The sequence below is a fragment of the Artemia sp. Qi Xiang Cuo genome, chromosome 13, assembly GCF_049724085.1.
Source record: "Artemia sp. Qi Xiang Cuo chromosome 13, ASM4972408v1, whole genome shotgun sequence".
NCBI lineage: Eukaryota > Metazoa > Arthropoda > Branchiopoda > Anostraca > Artemiidae > Artemia > Artemia sp. Qi Xiang Cuo.
Window position 1 is genome coordinate 58,679,609 of NC_142806.1, and position 12,119 is coordinate 58,691,727.

General features: G+C 36.6%; 2 protein-coding genes across 4 annotated transcripts in view; one reads left to right on the top strand and one right to left on the bottom strand.

Annotated features, from left to right (window-relative positions):
- Positions 1-12,119, bottom strand: part of LOC148945476 (cardioacceleratory peptide receptor-like) — a 593,562-nt gene that overhangs the window by 217,676 nt on the left and 363,767 nt on the right. The window lies entirely within an intron of this gene.
- Nf-YC (nuclear factor Y-box C) overlaps positions 1-12,119 on the top strand; it is a 149,716-nt gene that overhangs the window by 17,675 nt on the left and 119,922 nt on the right. Inside the window, exons 2-3 of the mRNA XM_089099450.1 lie at positions 1,026-1,211; positions 6,403-6,522. Of these exons, the coding sequence (XP_088955576.1) occupies positions 1,026-1,211; positions 6,403-6,522 (306 nt within the window). The remainder of the gene's footprint in view (positions 1-1,025; positions 1,212-6,402; positions 6,523-12,119) is intronic.

The window sequence follows — 12,119 nt, forward strand, 5'->3', positions numbered from 1 at the left end:
GATCATTCACGATATCAGATCGCGGTTTATCGCAATCTTTCCACAGATCGAACCAAAATTTTGCGTTTAAATATATATATATATATATATATATATATATATATATATATATATATATATATATATATATATATATATATATATATATATATATATATATATATATGTTTTATAACATATATTTGTCTTATGGAACAAAAGTTAAATATAGTGTTTACAAACTATACTTTTGTTATGAAGCATGCTTATGTCCCCTTCTGTCAATCCAATGAATAATATTAGAAAAATAAAAGAGAAATGAGAAAGATCAAAGTAAGGCAAAGAAAGAATAGCATCAGCAGCAGTTTTTGTTTGGTTGGGTGGTTTTCTAAATGCAAGATTTGCACTGTCTTGTAGACTAGTTAAGGCTTGAGAATGAAACTTTCAGGAGTGAATTCAGAGCCTAAATTATACCCTGGGAATATGTTTTCAAGCTTTTATCTATAATCTTTCTCTACTTCCAAGGCCTAGGAACTTAAATAAAAGACAGGTTTAACTTGTGCATGTTTAAACGTTGGGAAAAAGTATATTTTTGTATGATTTTGGTTTGCGTCTAATTTTCTTGGACTGCTGGTTTTGAAACAGTGTTAATGATTTGAGTAGGGTTTAAATCCATATAGGAATTTTGATTTAAAAATTATTTTTCTAAATTCTTTAAAAACTTATAAATCAGAATTTCGCGAAGTTATAAAGATCTGTTGTAAATGTCTTTGTGCGTGGTGCCACGTGTGCGCTGTGCCGCGCGTATCCTGTAAATGTATCTGTGAAAGTTACACTTTTATAACACAATTTCTAAAAATAGTTCTTTATAGGTTAGTTCCCTCTTGAGGAGGAAGGGAAGGGTCTTCAAAAGATCTTTCTAGGGCATAGTTAAGGGTCTTGATGTATTCCTGAAAGTTTCATTCTCCTAACTCAACTACTTGTCAATATAGCAAAAAGTCCCCCATCTAGAATTTTCTTTTTTTGTAATAGTTTTCTTTTTCCAGAGTGATTTCAAAAATCAAGACTTACCTCTTGCAAGAATTAAGAAGATAATGAAGCTTGATGAAGATGTGAAAATGATTAGTGCTGAAGCGCCTTTATTGTTTGCAAAAGCTGCAGAAATATTTATCAATGAATTGACGCTAAGAGCCTGGATACATACTGAAGATAATAAACGGAGGACATTACAGGTTATCTCGTATTCTCTAACTTCTTTTGCACAGTATGCATAGCCTATTCTAAATCATTAGTTTAAGCCGATACGGTATCTTATAAATTATTTTGCTAGCTTCAGCGGCTGATCGTCACAAAGAAAAAGAGTCCATTAGTGAATTCTCCCAGGGGACTAGCCATCATCAAGAGCTCTCGAGAAGTTGTGGTTCGACTTTGAAATTTGACTATAAAAATAGTAAAATTTTACGTCCCTTTTGTCTGTGAACTTGTCAATTAAAGCGGGTGACACCATAGAGGACTCCCAAATTAGTCAAATTGCTCAGATGATAATTCCTCTGAGCTGATTTTTAGCGTGTTCCTAGCAGTTATGATAGAACACTTTTAGCGACTGCCCTTTCCTAATTTTAAGAAGAAAATTCTGCTCCGTTTAAACGGAAAAAGTCGCACTTACTATTTTCGTTAGAACTAAATAGATCTCCAGCATAATACGCGAGAAGATAAATGATTTTTCTAAGATATCTGGGAAAATTGATGTCGGCCTTTAGTTTTCTGTTGTTTATTCGGATCTCTTATTCAAGTTCTACAAGTTATGGCAAGACCGCCCATTCAATCCTAAACAGTTTGGCCACACAAACTCAAAAAATTTTTAATACGACATATAGTGTATTACAGGTAATTACTTGGTGTAAAAAAAAGAGAAAAAAACTGTCTTCCTCATTTAGTAACTGAGATAAATGAGCACTTGAACAAGGTCTAGACCTTACCCATCCATCCAATCACCTAGGACAAAACAATGAAACCAAACTGACAGTCCGAAAATCGAGTCCGAAATAAAGCACACTCAGCATTATTAAGTGTAAATCATTGTCCCAAAACCAAGCTATAGCACCTTAAGTCTACAAAATTTAATATTCCCCAAGTAATCACCCCATATCAGGGCTCCTCAGAGGAAAACTCATTGCCTATACAGGCTTTGGATAGGAACTGCACCCCCAAAAATATAATATTGATAGCACTAGTCTTTGCTGCAAAAATATCCACCTTTTACGGTAAATAATCTAATCTGAATAGTTATTAGCAAAAGGATATTTGTATAATTTTAGAAAAGGAGTATTTGTACTCTAGTCCACCATTCCAAGCCACTAGATGCCACTAGTCTAAGTAATCGGGGTCAACGTTGGCACCAGTGTTAGTATCACGTGGCCCTCTTGGACTATCTGTGACGAGCCACGGGTTCTACCAAGTACTACCCTCGCTAGTATTTCTACTGTAGGGCCAGAGCTACGGCCAGTATGGCTCCTACGTGTGTACTATCTCTTGGGCATAAGTGCCACAGTAATTGGCCTACGGTGGCACAAGCCCATGGTCGTACTTCCCAAAAACTTATTTTCCCTCGGGAAGGATCTCAAATAATATAGGACCTTCTTCCCTATACCGTAGCTTTTTACTCTCTTTCTCCCCCTACCCAACCTAGGTGAAATATGATAAAATAAGCCTATATAAATAATAATATATAAGCCTATAAAAAAGTGGAAAAAATTGAACTATTATAAATCAAGATCACAAAACGTACTAACTAAAGAATGAGCTCTGACTCCTCTTTTACAAGAAGCGTGCGGGAGTAAAACTCATGAAAGACTAGCCAAAAATAAACGTCAAGGGCTGCAACAGCGTGCGCCGTGCAGCGTGCGCCCAATGGCTTACGCTCTCCTTTCCTACACACCTCGTCATTAATCGCGAACCCTTGTTTTTGATCAGTCGATGAGTCATGACCAGACTGTCTATTTTTAATTATGCTAATTAGTGGAGGATCTACCACGAAAATGCGAAAAGGACAATTGCAATTTCAACAATATTTAAGGAAAAGTGGGGGCGGGCTGAAACAGAGACTTCAAAAGTGGCAATGAATTTAGCTCACAAAAAGGACTTTTATACGATAATTAGGACCAAGGGTCCCAACAAGGAGGAAAACACCACAAAAAGGTGAGCAGCCCTGAGAAAATGTGCACCATTAGATTGACCATGTATTCGAATCATAGAGCAGAGATTTGAAGCCTCAATGTACATACATACACCATTTTGTATTTTTCTCGCTACAGATGGTAACAGATTGATGTTGATTTATGTTTTATTTTTTTGCATCAGGGCAATTGTACTGAACCTCTAGTCGTGGAATATTGGGAAAGGGCTCATTTGAATGAAAACTCTCTGGTAGCTATTTTCGGTAGCAGAAGATTACGTACCAGCGTAGGCATAGGGAAATGCACACTCCCGAACAGCAGCCAAGGTTGGTCATGTTATGTCATCCAGCATTGGCATTGAATATGAAGTTTAACCTAATAGCAGTTAAAATATCTTACGATGTAACAAAATATTAAAGAGTGGCTCGGGCTGAATTCTCAAAAAAAATTTTAAAGCAAATTAATTAGTCAGTTGTAAATACCTGAAAAAGATCTATTTTGCTTTTTTTGGCGTTGGAAATTACAGAAAAAATGATATGTCACAAGGGGTCCGGTCAACCTTGTCTTGGGGGTGCCTGGGCATGTTGAGAAATTCAAGGGGTCTTTTCGCAAAATATGTGGTCTTTCTCTCTATTCTCTCTCCTCTTTCTACCTTTTCCTTCCCCCCTCCTTCTGCCTCTCTTCCCTCTTCGTGATGCCAGTTTTCCACTTACCCTCCCTCCTCCTCTTCCTCCACAAGTGACTCGCTATACAAGACGTTAGATTAAAAAAGAAAAGAAGTTCATAAATCAAGAAAGGAGGGTGAATTTCAGCCAGTTGAATAGAAAATTTTTGGCTGATAACCACACGTCTCTTGCTTTTTAAGTATTTTAATTTTTTCCTTTTTTATCAAACATAATCTGGCGAGACCCATGATGTACTTTTCTTCCAATGTTCTTTTTTCAATAATAAATTTTCATCTCCTTCCAAACTTTATCCTCCTTGTAATAATTCTACGTGAATACATTCAATTAAAAGTTACTTTGTTATTTTATAAAGTTTTGGCATTTGATGTTTGAGTCTAATTTTGTTGAGTTAAGTGTGAGCCATACATCTCTGATAGCTTGTAACGAAAAAAAAACTTTATTTCTAATGATAATAATTGGAAACTGTTGGAGCAAAGAGTGACAGGTTTGAAAGCATGCGAAGAGATTAGATTGGTTCGGTATTTGAAGAGAAGAAAAAGTTGTCAGTTCCAGACATCCAGCTTCTTTTAATTTTAAAATTATTTTCAAAACATGTAATGGTCTTATGTTGTGGTTGTTGCGGTAGCTACAACAGAGATGAACACTTCCCATAGTAACAAAAGATAGCCGAAAACCCCTAAAAATGATGTCAGAAACACAAAGTATACAATTACAACCACCTTTTCCAAAAACCCTATAAAGGATACTTACACTTCATTGGCTGGAACAGCAAAGAAAATCTATTGGCATGAAAAACAAGGAAAGTGGGTGCAATCACGATATTCTGTATCGAAAGCTTCTTTTGTTTCGTTTTTTCCTCCGCGGCTAGCGGGGCACTGGAACATCATAGCATGCTTATTTTAAAGGAAATGGCTATATCTAGTGCATTTTTTATTATAAAAATATTTAAAATAAAGTCAATTTTTTACGAAAAATTGCATATTCGAATACAAGATCGTTGCAACCTAGTAAAAGACGAACGCGGCCAATAGTAACCAAACAAAATAGCCTGAAACACGCGGGGCACTAAAACATGATAGAATACTGTTTAAGGGTTCATTTTAAAGGAAATTGCCAGATCTAGCGCCTCTTGTAATTAACAAAAAAAATATTTTAAATAAAATCAATTTTTGACCAAAAACTGCATTTTCATTTACATGATGATGAATGACCTCACAACCACAGGTTATATTCATAAATGACATAAAGTAAAAACTATTTTTTAATGTGTGAAAAGTTACTTCTCTGGGGTTACTTCTCTGCCTGATTCCCTAATGTTCGTCTCTTACTATTCGGACTAAGAAAAAACCAAAGGCTTTTTCCTATGATTATTTTATATATAACTTATTCTTAGGCTTACTTAGATAAAATAAAAATACTATAATAAGTGGTTTCACATCGCCATTCTGTAAAATGAACTATTAACAGTAAGCATGCAAAAAGGTGTATGGTCACGTAAAGTAATTAACCAGTTAAAAACAGGTATAATTTCTTATGGAACTAAGTCAATACGAACAACCACACCAGTTCATATAAACTATATTAAAGAATGAATTACAGCCCCTAATAACTGAAGTATTAAAATGAATAATGATATACATGATGATGCAATCGTGGTTCTAGCGGTAGCTACAACCTAGTAAGAGGTTGTAACAAAAAATAGTACAAAAATGCCGTACACAAGAGAACCCACATCGGCTAAAAGCCATTGAAGTGTGACGCATGCAAGCGCAGTGTTAATCACAAGAGTAATCTTGCTATACACCTGAAAATCCACATCAGTGAACCATTCAAGTAGCGCAGTTTTAATCTGAAGAGTACTCTCGCCTTACACATGAGAACCCACACCGGTGAAAAGCCATTCAAGTGTGACGTATGCAAGTGCAGTTTTAATCAGAAGAGTACTTTGCCGTGCATATGAGAACCCACACCCGTGAAAAGCCATTCAAATATGATGCAAGCACAGTTTTAATCACAAAAGTAATCTTAACATAGACATGAGAATCCAAACCAGTGAACCATTCAAGTAGCGCACTTTTAATCAGAAGAGTACTCTTGTATTACACATGAGAATCCACACCGGCGAAAAGCTATTCAAGTGTGACGTTTGCAAGCTCAGTTCTAATCACATGAGTAATCTTGCCATTCACTGTTGAAAAGTCATTCAAGTGTGACGTATGCAAGCACAGATCTTGCAATACATATGAGAACCCTCGCCGATGAAAAGCTTGCGAGTCACTGTTGAACTGTTATCTGTACGTATAAATGGATAACTTTTTTCTTAAAAACAGCACCATATTTGTTTTTGAAAATTGGCACCCTGGGATTTTCTGGGCTAAGAAAACGACCTAAATAGGTCACGAGTTTTGAGAAAACTCGTTTAGAGCCTTAATTTTGGAAGCACACTTTTCATTTAAAAAAGGCTGTACATTAGTGACGTCATATGAGTAAAAATAAAATCAGTTTAAAGACTCATTTACCCCTTAATGATTTAAAGATATTAATATATATTTTTATTTTAGAGGAATGACATAGCAATGGCCATAACAAAATTCGATATGTTTGACTTTTTGATAGATATTGTTCCGAGAGAAGAAATCAAACCAAGTCGAAGCGAATCGAAACCTCAATCCGGGGATCAGGTAAGCAGCCTTCAAAGTAGGGACCCTCATTAAGCGTTTATGACGTGAATTGTTTATTGGGAAGCATATAGAAGTTTTCGGCGGAATTTTTTCTGGTAGCTGGGGGAGGTAGGGGTTACTTAGGAGGATCTTTCCATGGGGGAAGGAACATTGCTATGAAGGGGGTGCCGGATTTCCCTGCATTATTTAAAAAACGATCAGAAATTAAATTAAAAAAAAACAAAATTCTTCAACTGAAAGTAAGGAGCAACAAAACTTAAAACGAACAGAAATTTTTATGTATATGATTAGGTTCGCCCCCTAGTCATTATTACCTCGCTCTTTACGCTAAAGTTTTTTTTTTACTTTCATCAGAGCTATTTCTTATAATTAACGGCCTTTGTTTAAGGGGTTATTCTTAAAGAATTGGAACAAAATTTGAACTTTAGCGTAAAGAGCGAGATATTGACTAGGGGGCGAACCCCATAATATACGTAAAAAAATATACGAATATAGAAGTACGTTACGTAAGTTAATTCGCAAGTTACGTCAGAACAAAATTTCGAGAAAGCCGTTTAGCCAAAAAAAAAGTAAAATTAATATGTAAATTTCATTTTTTTTATTCATGTACGGTGAGCCAAAATCAGAGCTGCATTAGTTCAAAAACGTTCAGTAATTAAATAAAAAAACGAGTTTTTTTTACTGTAAGTAAGCGAATTTATTCTTTACGCTAAAGTTTGACTCAGTCGCACAACTTATTTAAAACAATAAAAAAGCTTTAGCGTAAAGAGCGAGGCATTGAGGAGGGGACAGCCCCTTTCATATACGGAAGAATTTCTGTTCGTTTTAAGTTTTTTAATGTCGCTCCTTACTTTCAGTTAAAAAAAAATTTGTTTTTTTTTATTTAATTTCTATAAGGGTTTGGCGAATCATCGAATTTGGATAAAGACACTGTATTGGTGACGCTTTTCTTTATAGACTACTGTTTTTTATAGATACTTTTCATATGGGCACTTTATATAAGGAGGAGATAGATAGATAGATAGATATTTATTTGCAAAAGAACTATCACAAACCCTAGTGGGCCGGATTCGCATTTCTTAGTAAAAAAACACAATAACAAAAATAATACAATAGCAACACCTAGTTACCACTGTAACGAAAACACAACAGGTAACAGTCAGAAAATACCAAATACAAAAGTCATAAATATAGGTCATAATTATAAAATATTTTATAGGTCATGATATAAAAAGTGTAACAAATAAAATAACCAAATATTCAAAAATAAAAAAATAATATATACAAAACAGTTTAAAATTTTGGCAAACTAACGGGTTGTGATTTTGGTTGATTTTATTTGTAAAAGAGGGAATAAAAGTTTTTTTATAATGTAAGGGAGAAAAGGGTATGGGAGAAAGGATGGGGATGGGTTGGGACACTATACGGGGGTGGCGATTTCTTATGGGTGAGTGGCGGCTAGGAAAGAGGTTTTCAGTACGGCTTCCCAAACGGCTGACTTCCCAAAACGGAGGCATAAATATTTTCTTCTGGACTCGAGGGTATCAAGTTTTGAAGATTCAAGGAGGTAGGAATATGGGACATTGCCTTCTTTATAAACAATCCTCAGGGCTCTTTTTTGAATATTTTCAATTTTTTTGGTTGCTTCAATTGAGAGACCCGGATGCCAGAAAGGACAAGCGTACTCGACCAAAGGACTACAAAAGAAATATATACCTTTAGTAACTGAGAGGGGGGGGGGCAATTGAATTTATTCAGAAGTTTCAGAAGAAAAAGTGACCAGTTTGCTTGACGGGGGATGTTATTTACATGGGTGTCCCACTTCAAATAAGAAGATATGGTAACACCTAGGAGTTTAAAGGAAGAAGCTGAAATCCCAGGAGGAATAGGATGAAGTAAAAGAGGAGGGGGCTTTAGGAAACTGACAGAAAATATCGTGGATTTACAAGGATTAACCGTCATTTCAAGAGAAGAAGCCTCGCCTGCAATGTCATGGAGGATACACATTGGATTGCTATAAATATTTTTATAACACGTCTCTACAACTGTTAGGTTGTCGACAAATTTCCACCTGTCAGAGCAATCCATTGAAAGGCTGTTGATCATGACGGAAAACTGGAGGGGGCCAAGAATAGTACCTTGGGGAATACCATTGTGGATACGAAGGTGGCTGGAATAGCAATCTTGATATTTGACTGCCTGTGATCTGTTAGAAAGAAATGAGGCAACGAACTTTAATAAAAAATTTTCGATCTGGAAATCTTCGATAAGTTTTTCTATCAAGATATTATGGTTAACCAGGTCGAAAGCCTTTTGTAGGCCAACAGAAATTAGGTTTAGCCAGGTGTTTGGTCTCTCAAGCAGTCTTTCCATGGAGTCAACGAGGTGGAGAAGTTAATGTGAGGTTGAGGCAGATATAAGATTTCCATACTGCCTAGGATCAACGAGGGGGTGGACTTGGTCCCTATCCCAGTCAGCAAGAAAGCTTTCATATGATTTCGAAAAATTAGAAGTCGGAGAGATAGGACTAATACCATGAAAGCCAGGCCTACTGTTTTTCTTTTTTATTGTAGTTATGAAACCTTGTTTCGAAAGGGAAGGGAACAGTCCAGTTTGAGTGCATTGATTGAAAAGAATAGAAAGGGGTTTTGAGGGGCAATCACTAAAGGCTTTAATAAGTGGGACAGGAATATCCAGTGAGCAAGTGCTTGATTTTTTTAATTTTTTTTTACCACGCCAATTGGCCTCTTTTTGACACGCCTCTTATAAGTTTACATTCTTAAAGGTCCTAAGTCTAGAGAATTCTTTTGAACAACAGTCTAATGTTTCAAATGAAGTTGGATACTGATTCAGACAGTTCTGAAAATAGAGCTTGACAACATCTTACCGGATATTTTGAGATAAATAAAAGCTGCGTTTTTCTCTCTAATTTTTCTATAGTTTACCGTAGCTTTGACTGCTGTTGCGAGAAATTACCCATTGATTGGCATTCATTGACGGCTAACGCTGCAACTAAATTACACCAACTTTTGCCAAATAGTAAACATTAAATACGATTCATTACCTTAGTAAAAAAGGAACAAATGAGTTGGTGAAACACTTGGTTCTGCGTCACACTGGTTCAAACTTTTTCTCTTGGCTTCTGCTTATGTTGACTGCAGCTTTGAGAGGGGGAGAGTAGGGAATGGTGTTTATCCCTCAAAATTACGGAATGCCCAGATTTGCACACCAGTTTATACCTGCGTTTTTTTTTTAACGGTTTGGATTCGGAAAGCTTCGAGGACAGATTCGTCAGTGACAATACCTGGTTTCTACGATGATTTTTAAGATCCGTTTTTGCACTGTTTCTTCTTCATTGTTAGGGCAGTCAATGTAGTGTATTTGCGGTCCCTAAACTGAACGCGCGTATTGCGCAAGAAGCATATAGATTTTACTTTATAGATATACATGGATTGCTTCATGGATTATAATGGAATGTTATTAAATCAGGTTTTAAAAATGCTGGTAACAATTAATTTTGTCCTTTATTCATGTGTGTTTAAACACGAGAGGGGTATATTTCCTTGCCTCAGTTTTCCTGGAAGAGGACGTCTACGGACCAATGTCAGGGGGAGGGGACTAGATTTCATTTGTACTGGTTTTTCTAAAAATTCACTTGAAAAGGAACAGCGAGGTCATCAGACGCTTGATAGAGTGAAACTCCTTCTTTGCTTACAGTTAATAGATAGTTATGTTCCAGTAGGTACTAAAAATGAAATGGAAGACTATGCGCTTAAGACTGCGTTTTGAATGAGATAAAGGATGACTTTGTATTGTTATTCCCTGTGAATTAAATAGAAAAAAAATTTCAACTGAAAGTAAGGAGCAACATTAAAACTTAAACCGAACAGAAATTACTACGTATATAAAGCGGGTTGCCCCCTCCTCAACACCTCACTCTTGACGCGAAAGTTTTTTAGTACTTTTAAAAAAGCGTCTTATTGTTCTAATTAAACGGCTCTTGTGTTTCAGGAGTCGTTATTAAAGAATTGGGACAAAATTCAAACTTTAGCGTAAATAGAGAGGTATTGAGGAGGGGGTAACCCCCTTTATATACGCAATAATTTCTGTTCGTTTTTAATGTTGCTCCTTACTTTCAGTTGGAAAAATTTGTTTATTTGTATTTTATTCCTGATCGTTTTTAAAATAATACCAGGAAATCTGGCCCCCCTCCACGGAGTTACCCCCTCCCCACGGAAATATCCTCTAGGCAATTCAATTGCGGTGAAAATTTACCCCGTACAATTACTCTTAACCACTCGGCGCGTAAAATTGAGATGGAAAAGAGAAAGCAAGACATATAAAAGGAATTTTGTATAAGCATTCTGGCAAATTCTCCCAGTTTATAATTTCTCCTGGCAAGTTTACTCCCTGGAAACTTGCTTCCCCATGGAAAATTCCCCAGTGGAAAAACCCTCAGTAGAAAATTTGTCCCCCACCCGAAAATGTATGCCTGCATCCCAATAACAGGGTTCGGACTCGTCTATAAATTCCAATAAATTCCTATATTTTAATGCACTCCTATAAAATGCCTATATTTTGGCTAAAATCCTATTATTCCTATATTTTTGGCTGAAGAGCACCAAGAACATTGCTCATGATTTGCAATTTTCACTGCTCATTAAGTAAGCCAAGATGTGCATGCCTTTGCTTATGACTCTGCTTGTAGACTGTGCTGTCTTTCGGTGTAGATCGATAATTAATTACAACTGTTGAGCTATTTGAACTTAACTAATGCATTGTGTTGGGATTAGTAAGCTGCTTCTGCTTGGGCTATGCTGTTGTGTTGACTTAGTAGCCTATGTTTTGTTTTTTGTCATGTTGGGCCTGCCCAAAATGAGCGAAAATCAGTATATAGGCTAGCAGTCTCTGCTTTATGAGACTGTGAGTTCTTGCGACTTATGCGTTTCCTGGCTGAACGCTATAAAAGGCTGATGCAAATACGGCCCAGTTTCGGACATATCTACATTTTTCCTTTTCATGGCCTTTTAATCGCGGAATGCTATTTTGCAGGTGATGCTTGGTAATTAAGTATGGGGCCTATCAAGTTCAATAGTTCATGGCTTACTAAGACGGATTGCAGCGGTAGAAAGATTTGCGAATGGTGTAAGACTGGGAACGACCAATACTCGTTCCTTTGCAAGCTCTGCTTGAAAAATCTTGGTTGCACAGCTGGGGTTGCTCAGCTAAACCAACATGTGCGATCTACAGAACACAAAGCCGCAGTTACTGCTCAACTACATCCGCTACAACTTCACCTGACCGGACAATCTCGAGTTGATGAAACAACCAAGGATAAACCATTAGTTGGTACAAACATGTTTTGTGAGGGTGATACCGCTTATAAAGCTGAGTTAATATGAGCACTTCAGACGGTACAGAGTTCCATGTCTGCTATCTCTTCAGACCATATTGTCGCAACCTTCCTTGCGATGTTCCCCGGTGAGATCCCCGACGGAATGTCCCTATGTGCGAAAAAACTCACGTATCTGATCACCGATGCGCTGCATCGGTGCTGAATGCTTGTGAAGGACATTCAGTCATATTTTGTACTAGAA